This window comes from Sinocyclocheilus rhinocerous, unplaced genomic scaffold (genome assembly GCF_001515625.1).
Source record: "Sinocyclocheilus rhinocerous isolate Xijiao unplaced genomic scaffold, SAMN03320098_v1.1 scaffold1725, whole genome shotgun sequence".
In the NCBI taxonomy this organism is placed as follows: Eukaryota; Metazoa; Chordata; class Actinopteri; order Cypriniformes; family Cyprinidae; genus Sinocyclocheilus; species Sinocyclocheilus rhinocerous.
Genome location: NW_015627232.1, coordinates 799227 through 819432, shown reverse-complemented (window position 1 = coordinate 819432; position 20206 = coordinate 799227). Strand labels below are relative to the sequence as shown.

Below are 20206 nucleotides of genomic sequence, written 5' to 3'. Positions count from 1 at the left end.
AGCATAGGAATAAATTACATTTTATTGTATTTTGATCAAATTAATTTTGTGAGCATAAGAGACTTCTTTCAAAAAACATTTGAAATTTACCAAATGACTCCTTTATTCATTTAGATATAAAGCTCATGTGACATTTTACATGCAAATTATAAATTAGCGTTAAGTAGATTATCACAGAGAATGTAATCACATCTCTTTAGCTTGTTGACCTTTAACAATATTTCAGATTAAAATTTTTAAATATGACTAATAGGTATACCAGTATAATTCATTATGTGATGATAAGGATAAAGGGAAAGGGAAATTGATTCTTAATTTCAGAAGTGGCAAACGCTTTACCTATTATGATGCTGTAATGCAAATACTTAGATAGATAGACAGATAGATAGATAGATAGATAGATAGGGCCTCTAATGGCCTATAACTATGTGGTGTGCGATACAATGAGGCGTGAGTTGTATGAGACGTGTCTCTGGTCTTTTCAGTGTTGTCAGATCAGTTGTACAGCTTCATATCTCTGTGCTGTGGTCTCTCAGCTCTGATTTGACCATGAAGAGCCGGTAACACGACACTGAGAGAGAAGCACACTGAGCTGCCAGTCAGTCTGAGGAAGGAATGACAAGCTGTGGAGCCCTGAACAGATTCAGGTGAGTTTAAGAGGTATTCCCATGATTACTATGTTATTATTGTATGTTACAGTTGTCACTATTGTAAGTGTTTAGCTGGTTGGTTTATTTGTACAGTCTGTATTATGAACACCTACATCATAAATGATTTGAAAAATATGTTCATCACTGGAAAAAAATACATTGTATTTACTTTGAAACTATTTTTCACAAAACAAATGGCTAGTAAACAATTCTGAAAGAATTACAAAGAAATGGCAAAATATGTAGTAAATTAAACATGAAAGAGTGGAATAGTATTTTCTTGTAAAACGTACGCAAAAAAATGTTTTTTTGACAGTGTTTATGAATAAAAATGTATAAAAATGACTAGACTGTGCTTGATCTGATCTCTTTTAAATGAATATTGCATTTGTGAAGAAATTGTATAAACTGTGGTTTAGAAGCTTGACATTTTAATATAGATTTTAATATAGAAATGTTTGGCCAGTTTATAAATAATGGAAATGTTGTAATTTTATGAGCTCTCTGGTTTGGTATAAGGTTCAAACACAAGTCCCTATAGATAAAAGATAAATAAAGATTATTATATATAAATATACCTAGGGAGTGTGAAATGTCATCATATGAAGTGTCATATGAGCTGGGCTTACAAGTTCAGTCCATTTTATCATATTTATCGATTACTGTTTGAAGTCTTACAGTTTGTTATTTATTTATATTGCTGCTGTTGTTGCTGTAGATGTAGTATTTGTACAATTGTAATAAATTCATACTTTTTTTTAAAGTGCTAACGCGTTAGTCTACCTGTTTCTCATGCACCGCTCAGGGGAGACATATTAACAAAAGCACTACGCAAAGACATGTACCGGCAATAGTTAATGCTGTCGTGTTCATTGAACTTAATGGTTTTGATCAGAACACGGGGGAAACGCGTGTGTGTGAATCAGACGGAGGAGATGCTGAACACTCAGACCCACACACATATTGATCATTAAAAGAGGGCGCGCTGTAATAGCCTAGGTCATCACGCCTACAGCGAGATCCTGTGCTTTAAATGTCTTGAGGTCGACTTCTCCCACTGAGAGGATGCTTGTTCAGGGATGAGAAAAGCGTTATCGCAGGTCTCGGTTCCGAACAGAAGTTGTGGCTTTCTTCGGTAAGTTTGTCGATTTTGGCTCTGATGGTAATTTGTTTGGGCTTGTAAAGTGATGTTTGTGTTTTTCCATCACACGGGGTTAAATGTTCACATGACGTTCAGTTGGGTACACCTGCCAGACAACATCCCTGATCCCCGAAATAATCGTTCATTTAGCATCACGCAGTCATCATGTAGAGAATATTTTAAACTGCGGCGTAGAAAGTTTATGCATTATTATTTGACTTGTTGCAGCTGCATCTTAAACCAGTCTAAACTGGTGTGCTGGTCTTAGCTGGTGTCCTTGATTGGTCTGTTAGCTTGTTTAACAGGGAGTTTGCGTACTTTTTAGCGGGTCAAGCTAGTTTAAATATTTCTCCCCCAATTGGAATGTAAATTAATATGAGAAATTATTCAAAAAGTCTTAAAGCTTCAGAATCTTCTACAATATGGTTAAATTGCCGTTGATGACAGTGGTGGGTAATACAAAGTTGTGAAAGTTTTACAGTAGTAGCCTAATATTTGTAGAAAAATATTTGTTAGAAACTATGGTTGCCATGGTCATTTTTTGTAAATGCATAATAAAACATATTCTTATTATATTCCTCCTTATTATATTTTTATCTTTCTTTTCTTCATTATGTTTATAGTGTCGCTTTAATTAGTGTGGCTAATGATATCTACATATCTGCTTCTATATGCGTTTTTCTGATGTAAACTGAACAGCTGCTGTATGGTTAATAATAGATTCACTTTGTTTATGACTCTTTCTGGAATTTTTCCGAGCCTGTGCTCTATGGAATCTTTGTAAGGAAACTGAGGCCACTCTAATTGGATGAATTTCCACTTGGAAGGAGCGCACAGATTAACTGCATGAAGAGACACTTTAAAACCATGCAGATAGAGATAAAAAACACTATTACAATCTTTTATAATAAATAATGGATGATTGAAAATAGTTTTCCTGTGTATTTTTCTCTCTTGTGTGTATTCTCACTCACTTGTTATCAACAAATGCAATAATCTTTTGTCCTAGGGGGAAACAAACTTAAAGTTTTAGGATTTTGAAACCTTTTAAAAGAAAAATTATGACATGAAATGTTGAAAAATTATGTCAGATACTGCACTGTTCTTAAGTCAAATAAGTACATTTGTGACACTGACCGTGCAACTCTTTGTACGGATGGTCAGAATCACAAGATGCTCATTGGATCATTTGAAATCATGCTGGATCTTATAATCATCATGGTTCATTATGTGATGATAAGGATGGAAATTGATTCTTAATTTAAGAGGTGAATGCTTTACCTATTATGATGCTGTATGCGGCACAAATGCTGCTGTCATTAAAGCAAAAGAGAGACAAATCAAATAATGACTCTGAAATTCAAAATCTTATTGAAATTATTATGCAGTTAATCAGTGCTGGGTCATAATAAATACTCTGCATTATGTAATGTATGTCAGATTCCAAAAATAAAGTACTTGTAATTAGATTACATTACATTTTAAAATGCCTATTATCAGATTACAGTTACTTTTTTGTTGATTACATGATTACTTATTATTCACACAATGAGTTATTCATTATTTATTTTCTTTAATTCTCTTTTTTTTTTCGTTCACAAAGCCCTTTTTGGAAACACTGACATAATGTAATGTTTAATCCAGTTTATGTTAATAACAAAAAATAGAATATATTTGTGTTTTTATACCAGTATGGTACAAAATAATCCTATTTAAATCTATGTAATAAATGAATTAGGGCAAAAGTAATCTAAAAGTGCTCAAATAGATTAATCTATTAGATTATATAACTACAATTTTTGCCATGTAATTTGACTACAGTTTGTAAGTAATCTACCTAGCACTGCAGACATATTGTATTGAAAAAAATTTGCCAAAAAATGCAAAATAGAAGCATTTTTACTCATGGTTTTATATATGCTCTCATTTTTGTTCCTTTAAGGAGGTGTGTGTCGTCTTGCTCATGCAGTAACAGTATCATGGCAGCCTTCAAGGGTGTGTGGACTCAGGAATTCTGGCGAGCGGTTTCGGGGGAGTTTTTAGCCATGATAATATTTGTACTGCTCAGTTTGGGATCCACCATCAACTGGGCAGCAACACAGGAGAACCCTCCACCTGCCGACCTCGTCCTCATCTCTCTCTGCTTTGGTTTATCCATCGCAACCCTCGTCCAGTGTTTTGGGCACATCAGCGGTGCCCACATTAACCCGGCCGTCACTGCGGCGATGGTTGCTACACGGAAGCTGAGTCTGGCAAAGGGTGTGTTTTATTTGTTGGCACAGTGTCTGGGGGCAGTGGTGGGGGCGGCCATCTTGTACGGAGTGACACCAGCATCAGTGAGAGGAGGAATGGGAGTGACTTCTGTGAGTATGTTTAATTATTGGGATAGTTTACCCCAAAATAAAAATTCAGTCATTAATTACTCACATTTTGTAATTTCTTTCTTCCTGCGGAACACAAAAGTCAGTAGGGTCCAGTGTTGTTTTGGACCCCATTTACTTTCATTGTATAACACAAACCTCAAAACATATTCTTTTGTGTTCCACAGCAGAAAAAAAGTCATACAGAATGACATGAGGGTGAGTAAATGATGACCGAATTTTCATTTTTGGGTGGACTATCCCTTTAAGACATTTGATTAGAAGTTTTACACATAATTAAGCTCATTAGTAAAGCACTCAATAGCCCAAATTAAGCATGTCACATTAGTGAGACCCCTAAAAATTGTAATTGGTAGTGGGCTTCCAGGAGAATAATTGAAAAACAAGCAGACGATGAAATTCACTCTACACATAACTCACTATCACCTCCTGCAGGTCAATACTGAAATCTCCACTGGTCATGCAATTGTGATAGAGCTCATAATCACTTTTGAGCTTGTCTTCACTGTCTTTGCCACCTGTGACCCCAAACGCAATGATCTCAAAGGTTCGGCAGCCCTGGCTATTGGGCTGTCGGTGTGCATCGGCCATCTGTTTGCTGTGAGTATTTTCTGATTTGCACCTTTAGAAAACAGTTGTGGAAAGGTGCATTGCTATACATTTCAGTTGCTTTCCAAGGCATGTTTCTAGTGAGCACTTTTTAACTATATGGAGATAATATTTTCAATCCTGCACTGTCAAGCACATTTTTAAGCAGTACTTGAAGATCTTTATCCTATAAAGATTAGCCTCTTGAGGTGTATCTGCTTAGTTCTCCTTTGGAGAATTTGTAGCCTAGCTACGATCCCAAGTGATGGTGTTATTTCCATGCCAATAGTCCCAGCAGAATCTGCAGATGAGGTGTTATTATGAAAGCTCATTTGTGCTGCTAAGGTTGTTGGCATGAGAGCGGGATGCCCTCTACGTGCTCTCATGTATTTAGGCCTGGCACTGGTACAAATCTATTTAATCCCTTTAGAGCAGATTTATGATTTAAAAAGGCAAACCGCTGTCACTCAGCTCACTCATTCTTCCTGTCTTTTTATGCTTCATTTTCTCTCATGTCGTTTCTATGCATTTCCGATTGGCAAAATGGAAATTTCTGCAAAAATATAATGTTGCTTCTTGCAGGTTTCGCAATATTTTGGATGTGAAATCTCCAGTGGGTGGTGCTAAAAGCATGTTCAAGACTTATCGCGAGAGGAAAAATTGTTTTAGTCACATCACATTATTTAATGGAAACGCCGTCATTTTGCAATAGTTTTTTCATGACATTTATAAAATATCGCAAAAGTTTTGCACAAATATGTAATGTAAACCCGGCTAGTGTTAACATAGGCAGATGTGAGATACACACTTTCTGAAGTAACAATGCCAATTTAACCTATTTCTAGTTTTATTGAGTGACAGGACTTATACACATGTCCTGTCACAACTCTTTACCTTTTCTGACCCACTTGAGGTTTAAAGTCTCTACTAATGAGCTGACAAGCTCATTAATAGTAAAAAAAAAAACCAGAAGCAGCAGTTGTGAGTGGGGTGGCCAATCCTAGCTCCGCCCCTGCATTAATTGCGTAAAATATTTTTAACGCATTAAACTGAAAAAATGTATTGCATGTTAACACGTTAATTTTGACAGCACTAGATTAAACTCTTTACAAAAGCACGCAATAACCTAAATTAAGCATTAGGGAGACTCCTCAAATTTGTAATTGGTAGGGGCCTCAGGAGAATAATTGAAAAACACTGGTGTAGAGCAAGCAGTCGATGAAGTTCACTCTATACAGATATCTCACTATCGCCTCCTGCAGGTCAATGCTGAAATCTCCACTGGTCATGCAATTGTGATAGAGCTCATAATCACTTTTGAGCTTGTCTTCACTGTCTTTGCCACCTGTGACCCCAAACGCAATGATCTCAAAGGTTCGGCAGCCCTGGCTATTGGGCTGTCGGTGTGCATCGGCCATCTGTTTGCTGTGAGTATTTTCTGATTTGCACCTTTAGAAAACAGTTGTGGAAAGGTGCATTGCTATACATTTCAGTTGCTTTCCAAGGCATGTTTCTAGTGAGCACTTTTTAACTATATGGAGATAATATTTTCAATCCTGCACTGTCAAGCACATTTTTAAGCAGTACTTGAAGATCTTTATCCTATAAAGATTAGCCTCTTGAGGTGTATCTGCTTAGTTCTCCTTTGGAGAATTTGTAGCCTAGCTACGATCCCAAGTGATGGTGTTATTTCCATGCCAATAGTCCCAGCAGAATCTGCAGATGAGGTGTTATTATGAAAGCTCATTTGTGCTGCTAAGGTTGTTGGCATGAGAGCGGGATGCCCTCTACGTGCTCTCATGTATTTAGGCCTGGCACTGGTACAAATCTATTTAATCCCTTTAGAGCAGATTTATGATTTAAAAAGGCAAACCGCTGTCACTCAGCTCACTCATTCTTCCTGTCTTTTTATGCTTCATTTTCTCTCATGTCGTTTCTATGCATTTCCGATTGGCAAAATGGAAATTTCTGCAAAAATATAATGTTGCTTCTTGCAGGTTTCGCAATATTTTGGATGTGAAATCTCCAGTGGGTGGTGCTAAAAGCATGTTCAAGACTTATCGCGAGAGGAAAAATTGTTTTAGTCACATCACATTATTTAATGGAAACGCCGTCATTTTGCAATAGTTTTTTCATGACATTTATAAAATAAATAAGTTTTGCACAAATATGTAATGTAAACCCGGCTAGTGTTAACATAGGCAGATGTGAGATACACACTTTCTGAAGTAACAATGCCAATTTAACCTATTTCTAGTTTTATTGAGTGACAGGACTTATACACATGTCCTGCACCAGGTGCGCTACCAAGCAAGTTTACTATGTCAGAAAAGCCATACATATGGTGCTGGTTGTGATGCAAATGTCAAAATGTATTAGTTTACAAAACATGGTAAATGTCTTTTGAGCTCATAACATAGTAATTTGCAAGAAACCCCACAATAATAAGTCATATTAATTAGTAATCTGCCCCATAATCATAATTTGTGCGAAAAGCACTAAAAGTTGTTAGTGTTTTACTTGCAGTAGTGTTCATTTCAGCTGGAAACTGCAATAAATGATAAGTACTTTTTGGAGTTTGGGCATGTTTTTCCATTGTTTCAATATACATGTAAGTTCATAAAAGTGTAACAAGTTTTGTGTGTTTGTTTCAGATCCCGTACACTGGAGCCAGTATGAATCCAGCTCGCTCTTTTGGGCCTGCGGTCATCATGGCAAAATGGCAGGACCATTGGGTAAGATTTACACAATATCTTCTGCATGTAGATAAGCAATGCTCATTAAGTTCATGCTAATTCCTACAGTGATATTTATGTGCATAAAGATTGAAGGTCAGCAAGGCCTTTAGAACTGTGGTTCATAAAAGTGAAGCTGACAAGAATTTGATTCAGTGCCAAAACTTATTTAAGAAGAACATTTTGGCTTTGTTTCACTTTTGCAAAGGAGACTGAACTATATTTGGAACAACAAGGCGTTTATCTCTGACCGACCATAGACCTTTGGCATAAAGCTTGAAATACTGGCTTAATTCATTTTGAATATATCCGTGTATTTTAACAATTCTTGAACTGCACTATAATCTCGATCTTGCTGTTGTACTGAATATCAGAAAGGTTGTGATTGCCAGCGCCCAGTGCATATACTGCAGCTCCTTTGCTTGTGGGTTTAAATGTCATTCTGCTTGAAATATTGCACAGCAGTCAGAAGCCAGACAGATGTGGCATTCAAAATAACACCGGTGCATGACACTGACTGGTGTGCTCCCTACATGCACATATGAGCGTTATGTTTCATCATGAGTGGCGCGTCTGAGTGACTGCTGCTGTCATCACGTTTGATGCAGGGTCTCCTCACTGGCGCTGTAACATTAGAAAGGTCAAAACATTTCTTTCATGCAGTGTTTACCGCACTTGCAGTAGGCTATACACGGTGCCCTTTTGGTATGAGTTTCATCAATGAAAGATTTTAGATATTATGAATGAAAGAAATACATCAGGGGTGAAGCCACATGAAGGCCAAAGTGGTACTGTTACACTAATGAGAGCTGCTGGTGATCATTATACTGTATATATTATAGTTTGGAAATAATGAGATAAACCAAATGAACTGCATTTTTGGGCACAGGTTTTGCACAGCGCTGTCCAGGGTTGTGAAGGGTAAACGTATCTGTCCTGTGCCATGCAGTGGGTCACACCCACTTCTATTTCTGTCATCACAGCAGTTGGTAATCCAGTTTTGGCACAGTTTTGAAGTCGATATCCTGGTCAACACTGATAACATGCATATATCAGACATATAAGAGGATATATAAGAGTAGGACAGATTATTTACTGGGCTGAAATTATAACAAAGGAAAGGAAAGGAAAGACACTTTATACTGTAATATTTACAAAATAATGCTGAGATTTAAACAAAATAGTAATAATAATAATACACAGTGGAAGTCAGAAGTCTGAGTGAAAATGTTTCTGTTTTCTTCATTTTAATTTAAAAAAAATTTAATTGCAAGATTATAATATTACTATAATAATTTGAGTGAAAAGTTTAAATATTTAACTGAAATTTAGTTAAAATAAATGAATTTAGAAAATATTGAATATTAGATATTGGTGCAGAATCTTTAATATTTCTTAATTTTACCTAATAACATTTTATTCAGAATTTACCATTTGAGTGAAAAGTTTAATTCATTCATTTATTAATGTAATAAATTCATAAAAACAAAATCTTTAAATATTACGTATTTGTGCAGAATCTTAAATATTATATACTGGTGCATAATTATAAATATATCTTATTAATTTTACATCATAACATTTCTTTCGTTTTTTTTTATATCCTAAATCTCACAATTTGAGCGAAAATATTTATTTAATTTAATTTAATTTAAAAGAAATTATTAAAAGAAATCTTAAATATTATATATTAGTGCAGAATCTGAAATATTTGTTATTCATTTAACATCATAATATTTCTTTAATTTGAATACATTTGAATAAAAAACTAATAATGAATGCATTGAATTGTATTAAATTAAAAGAAATTATTAAAAGAAAGTCTAAATTTACTCCGAATCTGAAATATTTGTTATTCATTTAAAATCATAACATTTCTTGACTTTTTTTTTTTTTTCAAAATACTAAAACTATTTGAGTAAATGGTTTCATTAACTAATAAATTAAATTAAAAGAAGTTACTTTTAAAAAAATCCTAATTATATATTGGTACAGATTTTGAACTATTTTTATACAAATTTACATCATGACATTTCTTAAAAAAAAATGTCTACAGTATATAAATTAGATAAATTAATGGTTTTGAATGTCGTCTCAAAGTTTCAGACCCCACCGTGTTTTTGAACAAGAGTTATTGTTTTACTTTCTCTCTCTCTCTCTCTCTCTCTCTCAGGTATACTGGGTGGGCCCTTTAATAGGGGGCATCCTGGCTGCAGCTGTGTACGAATATCTATTCTGTCCCGACCCTGACCTGAAGCGCCGCTATGCTGACGTCCTCTCCAAGAGCCCCTTCCAAATCGACCCGTATCGGGTGGTGGACACAGATTCGTACCCCAGCGATCAAGCTCGGCTCATGGCCAAGCAGGCAGCGATCAGAGTGCTGGACCTGGAGAGGACAGAGAAGAAGGAGAGGGAGTTGGCTGGAGAGGTGCTGTCGTCTGTATGACTAGTGAGAGGCACTGAGGAGGAACAGCACAACACTTACAGCATTAATGAGCTCAAAGAGACGGACCTGATCTAGAGTCACACTCTGTGTTTGTGCACAGATCCTCTACTGAATGACTCACAACACTTGACTTTAATCATTAAGAATGAGCTACGAACCGCCTAATGGTCTCGCTTAAAACGCTCTTCCTTGTATGCCAGTCACAGGCCATAGATCTCATATCCAATAGAATCCACTTTGAAGATTTTAGTCAGCCACTGAACATCCTTTAGCAGATGCACCTCATCAACTACTGAATCAATAACTAAATGGGATTCTCACGTCTAAGCAAATGTAACGCTTTTGTTTGGTCTACGGGTTATTACTTGGCAATCAGGGTTGAGATTAGATCATCACCATAGTAATGCAGATCATTTTCCTTCTCAGTGCACTCTCTGTGAATTAACCCCTTCTGCCCTCATCTTCTCCCTTTCAAATCTTGTGTTTTTTAGAGTATTTTTATAGTTTTGTTTTTCTTTAAGGTTATGAATGTTGTATCTTGAGTTTTATTTTCTATTTGAGTTGAAAATGCATGATTTGTCTGCTTATGATTTTATTTCTGTCTTCACCTTCTCCCTTTTATATCTAATGTTGTATTGAGTATTTTTATATTTTATGTTTATCTTTAAGGCTATTAATGTTATGTCTTTGAATTTTTTCAGCCCAAAATGCATACTTTGTCCACCTATGATTTTACTTGTTAAAATCACTCATATTGTGTCCTTCCACCTTTACTTATTCTCATACTCCCGAGAAAACATGTAATCAATGAAAATTTTTACTAGTGTTATGTTTTAGATTAATTTTTCTTTTAGGTTCAAAAGTTTTTTTTTTTTGTTTTTTTATACAATCAAGCATAATCACTGTCTCAGTTCTTTCATATTAGTTGCCAACCTGTTATAAAAGTATGTTATTTTAGCCTAATTACTTAACTAATGTGTTGGTTACTTAAAGTTAACATGTTATGTATATTAATTTTTCCATAATTATTTGAATATTATATTATATTATATTATTATTAAAGAAAAGTAACTGGAATGCCTTATGGAAGCCGGTTTCACCCTCAAAAGTAAAAAAAATAAAGAGCTTCTATAATTCTTGTTTGCGTTTACATCTCTTTACCAGCAGAGGGCAGCACATCCTTAAATTGCGTCTTTAGCCTTAAACTCCAGTAATGCTGAAGCACATTTGTTTATGTTAGTGAGAAGCGCCAGATTTCTGCTGATATTGTTTCAGGGAGTGTTTAGCTCCTCTCTTCTCTGGTGAGTGATCAATCCAACACTGTCTTGTAGAATGCAGAAGACATGCAGTTTGCTAAGTCATTGTTTGATGTTAAGACTTGAAAAAAATCATAGAAATCATACATTTTTTTTAAGTAATGGGAATTTCTGTTGAATATAATGGGTTTAAAATGTGTTGGCAATAATTTGTTCTTTATATTTGCAGTCTTCTTTATTTATTTTTAACTTTAAAAAATCTTTATCCCAAACGACTGGGAAAATCATGGATAAATCCTGTGAATTCACTGGTTAAAAAGTGCAGGAATCCTGTTGTGTATGTGTATAAATCAGAATGGGAGGGAGTGAGGAAGAGTGTACACTGTTTATATTTTTATTTATAATTAAGAAGGTGGTTAATCCCAAGGCTTTTGACTGTAACAGAGGCAGCCCCCCCCCCCACTCTTCAATCCCTCCCTCAGCTATTTATGGAAATTTAAATCTTAATTGCTCCATTTAAATTAATTGGAGAAAGAAAAAAACTCAGCAGTTAGTCTGTTAAAATATTTATTTTCCCATGTGACTACAAAGGAGATTCTCCATCATAACGCACATAGAAAGCTACCCAAACTACTGACTACCAGCATCAAAGCCTTTTGGACTGAGTGTGCATTAATCCAACTTCACAGACTCACAAGTCATTACAGATATTAAACACCAAAACAAGTGATGAAAATTGCAAAAGCACAGTCAGTCATTTAGGTCGATGCACACGTAAGAAACACACACACACACACACAAACATACATGTGTATGCACATACACACACACACACAAAAGTCTGATGCAGTGACATGTGAACCCAGGGCCCGAGGCTAAACACAATAAACAATCTGACAATGAATATTCATGCCTGCTCCCACTGTGGTTTTGTGTAATATTAAGCAGCCCAATGAATATTCCCGGAGACAAATTAAAGTGATGGGCTGTGTGTGGAAGGTTGTCTACATCTTCAAGAATGACACTCTGATCTTCCTGATTGTATACACAAACCTGGGTTTGAGTGTTAAATAGTCTGAAGACTTCATTTTAGCCTAAATACAGAGGTCTTCTTCTGCAACACTTTCTGGCCTTTCTGGAAAGTCTCTTTGGGTGACTGAAATTATAAATAAAAGAAAACAGGCATAAGATAACATTATCAGGGCCAGTCTCAAGCCCTGATAAAGTTATTACCTGATTTCATTGTTTATTTATGTTTAGCTTTCTGTCTCTGGACAGGTCACCTCAACTGAACTTATGTGTCATAACAAAATCATTTTTTTATTTGACCTTGTGGATTGAAAATAAAGCACTAATTCACAAGATACTGTCTTTATAACTTTTACAATGAAGTTTTCATAAAATTGTATTGAATAGTATACAATACAATAGTAAATTGTATTGTCAATAAGTAAATTGTAGTAGCAAAAAAATAGTAAATTGTATTGTTTATTCATAAATCTTATATCTGCTGCCAATAGTTCATTATCCTAACTTGTAGTGTATAGACCTTAGTCAGGTTAGACACCATATTGAATTTAATGTAGTTGAAAATGAGGCTGTGAGAAACACTTACAGATTTTACAAAGACATGCATCGTATAAAGGTCACATATCAAGTAATTTTCACAATTTACAAATTTCAAAACTGTTTTATGGACTTTTTAGAAAGATGTTTTGTATAGCAGTCAGTATGTATAGCAGTCCACTGAACGCACTGTAGGCCTACTTATTTCCCTCACAGCCTCATTTTCATTTCGGTCAAAACTTTTAAAATGGCGTTACCCTGACTAAGGTCTATAGGAAAGCAATAACGATCTGGCTCATTAAAAGTGCTGTTAATGTCCACCAGTGAATCACACTAGCGTTCCTGATTGTTTAAAAAAATATGGGCCGCTCCTTGTTTTTTTTTTTTATGTTATTGTTTAGACTAGAGCCTATGCCTAACTCGCAGAAACAGGTGTAGCCTAATATTGTCTGTTTCACTGATAGGCTATTTGTCAAATAGTGGCATTCAATGTGTTTATTCCTAATTTTAAAAGCCGTTTCACTAATATTTGTCAAATAGTGACATTCAATGTGTTTATTCCTAATTTTAAAAGCCGTTAAAAGGTTAGTTCACCCAAAAATGAAAATTCTGTCATTAATTACTCACCCTCGTGTTGTTCCAAACCCGTAAGACTTTCGTTCATCTTCGGAACACAATTTAAGATATTTTTGATGAAATCTGAGGGCTCTCTGACCCTCCCATAGACAGCAAGGTAACTACCACGTTCAAGGTCCAGAAAAGTACCAAGATGACCGACAAAGTAGTCCGTGTGACATCAGTGGTTCAACTGTAAAGTTACGAAGCTATGAGAATACTTTTTTGCGCAAAGAAAACAAAAGTAATTACTTTATTCCACATTTTCGTCTCTACTGCGTCACAGTCTTTTCTGGACCTTGAACGTGGAAGTTACCTTGCTGTCTATGGGAGGGTAAACAAAAACAAAAAAAATCTTAAATTGTGTTCCGAAGATGAACAAAGGCCTTATGGTTTGGAACGACACGAGGGTGAGTAATTAATGACAGAATTTTCATTTTCGGGTGAACTAACCCTTTAAAATGTAGTTGCTGATGTGCTTTTATCAGCATTTAAAATGGCTTGGAGTGCGACTTAGCCAATCAGAATTTCAATCCGTTTTATAATTAAAGTTTTAAAATGACGAAAAATAATGCCATTTTCATTCTCACCTTATCGTGTCAACTTCCGGGATTTATATTCTTGCAAATACACACACATTCACGCATACACTCATTACAGTGTGCTTCTCTCGCAGTCACGCGCGCGCGCATACATGCATCACACAGCACACCATGCGGAAACTCCGAGAAATAGCCGTTTCTTAGGGAATTTTGAATTTTAAATGGCAAATCAAGCATTTAACACTTTCACCCTCCTAATAATTTATACAATAAACAGGAGCCTAAGTCACTTCCTTGATAATTTAGACATAAGCTAATGTTGATTTATTCAGCAGGGCTAGTGCCAGCAGGAGACCCGGAGGAGCTGAAATGTGTATTAAAGTAGGACAGAGGCAGCCGGCGCCATAATAACATTTGGATAATTTTATTATGGCTCACGGCTCAGTTCATTTCCCCTTCTGCTCGCTGCATGAAATTGTTTGATTCTCACAGTGCCTGGAGTGAACTGAGAAGGTGCCACACGCGCACATAAACATATGCAAACACACTTTTTCGCGCAGTTCGAAAAAGACACACACACGTTCAAATCTCCCTCAAACACACACAAATGTTTTTCGTAGCTCTGCCTGACACGCAGAGAACAGGCAGATAAATGATGTGTCTCATTACCGGAGATGCGGCAGAGTGGCAGCACTTTCAACGAGAATGGACTGAGATTAATACCCTCTATCATCCCTTCTTCTGTCAGAGAGATAGACAGCAAGAATTGGAGAGTGAGGACGAATAAGAAAAGAAAAAGAAAGAAAGAAAGCTGCCTGCATTTGTTTAACTAAAGATAAGATGCTGATGTCTCCATAGAGAAAGACTGGAACAGTGGAGTCAGCCATAATGCTCTGGCCTCAGGGTTGTGTGTGTGTGTGTGTGTGTGTGACGATTTGAAATGTCCTGTTGTCATTCACTATCCTATCTTTTCCACTCCCTTTTTTTCTTAAAAGCATGCGTAATGTGTAGCTAATATATAGCATCTGACATCAACAGTCATTTTTATCAAGGTTGCGAATCTGAGTGAATATTGAATTAATAAGCCATTTTATTCATGGTGACATTTCCAATACAATAAATATATTCAACAAGTCACACCAAAACTGGTGAGAAATAAACACTTTGGTTCACAGTTCATATTTTGCACAAAAATGACATGCAGAGTTTCCACACCTTTTGAGCAATGAATCTTCATGACATTTCCGTGACCTTCCCAGTTAGTTGAACTGGATAAGAAAGTATTTTACAGAAACTGCACTCAGAACAGGCCATTTCTAGCTCATGCAATATTTTAGAGCTGGGCAAAACTATAAAAGAATACCGCATTGATGCATATAAAAATAAGAATTATTTTAGAATAAGCAGTTAATTTCCATTACGTTTCACAACCTCCGTTTTAAAATTCTCTAATATTTACAGGTTTTGCATCGCCGTGACATAGGTTTCAATCTGTTTAATGGCCCTCTCCCCCTCTGTGAGCGCGCGCACACCATCCATTTGCAGGAAGCGCCTGCGGCAGCGTTCCATCAAAACTAATCATAACCATACAAATCTGCCTCCCCGCTGCAAGATGTAGGAAGAGGACGACTGTTTTACGCAGAAAAATCACCAGATACCTTTTTACATCCTAGAATAAGAGAAACTGCACATATTACAAATAGCTCATTCTTGTGATCGGTTAATTCACTAGCTGTCCTGAAGTGAGCAGATATCTGCAGGGGCGTTTGTTTGAGAGAGCGCGCGCTCTCTCTCTCTCTTTCTCTCTCTCTTTCTCTATCCGGGTCTGGCCCAGAGGGGTTGTGAAACCCCTGGAGCGACTCTCTGTGAATTCAGCTTCAGCTGGGCTCCATTCCTCAGCGCTTGAGCGAGGGGCGCGGACAGGAGCCCAAACACGGAGAGGTGACACGTCGCTGGATGTCCCATGTTCCAGGTGAGGAGCGCCAGATTGGGCTTTGTGGGTTTTTTTCTACAGAGAGAGGCAGTGGGTCTTCAGAGCGCAGCTGCATGTACGCATGTGCCAGAGGATGAGCGCGTTTGGGACAAAAAATATTTATCTTCTCCCAGTTTACATCCTGTCGCTTCCCAATATGTGTAATGGCAGCGCAAAACGACACTTGAAGCAGTTTGTGCGCTGTCACATGTAAAACTGTTCTGTAGCGTAGCCTCGAATAATTGACTGATATCGTAATGGCGTCCTCGATTAGGTTTCGCGTTGCGCTACGATAAGTCGCACGCTCTTTGAACGCGAGGCGAATGTGGAAAGCGATTATGAAAATCTGTTCTTTAACACAGCGGCTGCTTTTGTATTCAAGGGTTTGGGTTGACAAATGGCAGGTTTGATCGCAACCAGAGTGCGTTTTCACGCATTTGTAACACTTTTTGAATGGTGCTTAGGATGTTTTTCTTGTTTATTTGTGTTTCGCGGCGGTTGTTATTTTTAACAGCGATGTTTAAAGTCGAGCATTCCTTCATTCTCGTATAATACGCTACAGCTGCTGCACGCTCAGAGCGCGCGAGAGAGGAACAAAACGCACGTGCACGAGTTACAATGGAATCGCATTTTAAGTGCACTGATTGTCGCGTGATTAACTTTAAATGTATTCCCTGACCAGTGTATCATATCCTTTAAGTTGTAGCCTATTCTGTTGGCTCACAACTGTGGCGCCACACGCTCCTAGCTCGTGGAATTACCAGTTGTTGTCCAAGTGGATGTGTGTGGTACTGTCACCTGGCATTTGAATCTTTAGATATACGGTCTAATTAGGTTACCTGGCCAAGAGAGGTATCAAAAAGGGCATATACTAGTGTGCACTATAGGGGTCTTTGCTTCTGTATTTTGTGCTGTGTGCTTACACATGCCCAAATGTAATGTATCAATTGTCCTATCAAGTCCATATCTATCTATCTATCTCAGAAGGAAAGGTACAAAAGCTGTCACTGGAATGGTAGTTTTTCAAAATGTACACCTTTGTACCTTATTTTCCTTATGTACCATCCCAGTGACAGATTTTGTAACTTTCTTTCTGTGATATATAGATAGATAGATAGATAGATAGATATCATATTTATGTCTATCTATTTGCTGAAATGTGGTTTTCAAAAATCTTATAATAAAAAATCTTGATAATCTCTCTTTTCACTATTTACAGTCAGATGAAGTCACAGTGGTGAAAAAAAGTAGTTTTTGATACAGTTGTCTGAATTCTGTCATTCTGTGAATTCTGTACATTTTTATAATTGTTCAACTTTTTTCAAATCTCAGGGCTGTTTAGTTCATGTTGCCTCGAGCAAAGTATCTATTTCAGAATCCCAGTGGATCCAGTACGTCATCCTGTACACCTACTGTGTCATGAAAATTTTTTGACATCCTAACCATTTAACAAAACCGAATTTGACATTATATTCTCAAAATGTCATGCTAATCAATACTGTCGTGGTGGAAATGTGCATAGACAGATTTGAGCTCTATAGAAATAAGGTTCCTGTTCTTCTGAGAAAACTTTGCACAGACAGAATCGGCGTGTGAGGACGACACTGTCGGCACCGGCCTCATCTGTTAAATCTGGAAAGAGTCTTGTATAACTGTAGGGGATCATAAAGTACAAATGTAATTGGTCTCGTAGAGAACACAAGCATTCCTGTACAGAACACCATCACCCACTAAAACGCACACAATGGATCGCATGCAGCGAGCTGAATTGCTGCCCACGGAAAAATTTAATAAACAATATTGACATATTAAAAAAAAAAAAGACTAAAACTTTAACTAAAAATTAAAATTAATATTTAAAAAAATTAAAAATAAATAAAGGAAAATAAATTAAATAAAAAATATTAATATCAAATCACTGATGCTAAAATAGCGCTGCCCTGAACACTGACTGATGAATATATACTGAAGGAGCGGCCAAAGAGGACAGACACGTACTACAGGTGCTCGATGCGATTTGTATCTCCCTCATACTGGATGGCACATAACGCTGGAGCGCTCAAAGACGGTTTCTATCTCTCTCCGAGCCGTACATACCCAGACACACACTCGCACATTCAGTTACTCTTTTTTGGCAGCCTCGGGCTCTGGCAGTAGGTTCAGCTATATCGCACCTTGGTGTTCCTCTCTCTCGCTCGCTTTCATTCTCTCCCAAGCCTCGGAGGTAGAGGCGATTTGTGATGCTGCGCTCACACTGTTTTTAAAAAGTGCTTCCTCTGAACTTCTCTATCTCTTCAGATTAGTCAGGGAACAAATTACCTGCCTGCACATAAAAAGGCCCTCTCCAATCCTCCGCACAGCCATGTAACGAGCCTGATCTCCCTTTTGAAGAGTGGGCATGTTATTTTCCCTCTCGCCTGCAGGCTACCCTGCCATGCAAATGATTATGAAATTAAATTTAAAACTATACATGTATTCAGCCTCTCTCTTATCGCTATCTGCACAAAGCGCATACAAATCAGGCCGGGATCAGGGCCTTGGCTCAGGACTGCACTTTAAAGCTTTGCTAATTGCTAATTGGGTATCTAGGTGTGAAATGGGCTCTGCTAACGAGAATTTAAAATGTGGAAAGGAGGGTTTCTTTTTTTTCCGTTTCTGCTCGAGCTCTCTCGCTCTGTCTTTCCCTCTCCTTCTCTTTCCTTTGAGAGATGTCAGAGCTGTTTCTGGTGACATGCCTGTGGGCAGGAATGACAGAATGAGACAAAAGAAGAGAGGTCTCTCGTTTCAAAATGGAGGCTCATCCTCGCATGGGGATATATGTGTGCTGTGCGGAGGAGAGAAATGAGATACAGGTATGCCGTTATACCTCAGCCCTGCGAAAAGGATGCTGGGAGTTTAATGATTAAGGATTCGGGCGTCTAACACAAAGGTGGCTGGTTTAGTTCTAGCTAGGGGTAACCTGAGGACTCGAGTTACTGAGATCACAATCCGGTTGTATTGGCGTTGTGGCCTCGAGCGAGGGACTGTACGGCAGGTTTCTCCCAGGGAACTCCGGCGCTGCACGTTTGAGGTCTTTCTCATTTGACGCACCTCTTTCAGGTTATGGAGCACTTTACTAATGAGCAAAGACTCGAATCAGCTGTGTTAGCAGAAGAAGACATCTAAAATGTTTAGTGCTGGAGGGTCCCAGGAGCAGAACACTGCTATCAGTGACTGGCCGAACACGATGTGCTTTAAAACTAACTACAAAACAGAAGTCTGATTCTACATGTTCAGTGTCATCTTGTTTATTCGCAAAGTTCTGTTTGACATGACACTCATTCTCATTTTTTTCAATTTTTCTGTTTTTTTCAATTTTTACATGCAGAGAATTTAATTCAAGTTTTTTAATTCTCAATTTAAATGAATTGTAATTAATTGCATAAAGCCAAAAATGAAGAAAAAAAACTCATAAAACTCATTTATGAGTAAAATCATGTGGTGCAACCAACATGCAGAAAAAATAAAACAGCAAATGATATCATTGAGATGACTTCTTCAGACACTCATGACTGTGTGTCAACATCAATAAAACTTAAAATATCAAATAAATTGACCTTTTTATGACAAGGCAAGGATAATTCAGTTTGTAAAATGTCATGTGGTGTGACTTCATGATAATTCATGATATAGTGAAATAAGACGTATAAACTGTTATATGACGTATAAAATTATCAAAAAAGTTGTAAAAATTTTTTTTTAATTCTATATATATATATATATATATATAACTTTTTTGATAATTAGTGATTCATAATATTTGCAATATAAATAACATTTTAAAATATAATTATATAAAATTATATATTTAAATATTTAAACTTTTTGTTAATTAGTAATTTATGATATTTAAAATATTTATACAATTCTAATATATATTATACATTCTAATATATTGCATTATATCATTAAAGATGTATTCAATGCTTATTGAAAATATATGATTTTTTAATTGGTTACGCCATGTGACATATTAGGGTCATTTAAAATTTTTGAAAATATTTAAACTTTTTGTTTATTACTAATTTATGATATTTAAAATATTTATACAATACTAATATATATTATACATTCTAATATATTACATTATATTATAAAAGATGTATTAAAAGCCTATTGAAAATATGTTTTTTTTTTATTATTATTGGTTAGGCCATGTGACATATTAGAGTCATTATTTAAACTTTTTTGAAAATAGTGTAAGCATTTTTCAAAACCATCGCAGACACTCTTACTTGCCACTGACTCATAACTTTTCCTTAAAGAAATGTTCAC

At 36.4% G+C, this 20206-nt stretch overlaps 1 protein-coding gene across 3 annotated transcripts; it reads left to right on the top strand.

Annotated features, from left to right (window-relative positions):
* Positions 1-512: 512 nt before the first annotated feature.
* aqp4 (aquaporin 4) lies at positions 513-10733 on the top strand. 3 transcript variants are annotated; one of them, XM_016532049.1, is made up of 5 exons: positions 513-647; positions 3734-4154; positions 4608-4772; positions 7415-7495; positions 9669-10732. In XM_016532049.1, exons 1-5 carry the CDS (start codon positions 616-618, stop codon positions 9939-9941), a joined length of 972 nt encoding a protein of 323 aa, XP_016387535.1. In that variant the 5' UTR covers positions 513-615; the 3' UTR covers positions 9942-10732. The 3 variants fall into 3 exon arrangements, with proteins under 3 accessions (XP_016387535.1, XP_016387543.1, XP_016387525.1); XM_016532057.1 differs by having other exon boundaries at positions 617-660; XM_016532039.1 differs by lacking the exon at positions 513-647 and adding an exon at positions 1328-1785 and having other exon boundaries at positions 9669-10733.
* Positions 10734-20206: the final 9473 nt, after the last annotated feature.

Excerpts from the sequence above, each read along its gene's own strand:
- aqp4 (XM_016532039.1), top strand. The coding sequence starts at position 1,730 with ATGAGAAAAGCGTTATCGCAGGTCTCGGTTCCGAACAGAAGTTGTGGC. Across the intron at positions 4,773-7,414 it reads GCATCGGCCATCTGTTTGCT|ATCCCGTACACTGGAGCCAG; the intron begins GTGAGTATTTTC and ends TGTTTGTTTCAG. Across the intron at positions 7,496-9,668 it reads CAAAATGGCAGGACCATTGG|GTATACTGGGTGGGCCCTTT; the intron begins GTAAGATTTACA and ends TCTCTCTCTCAG.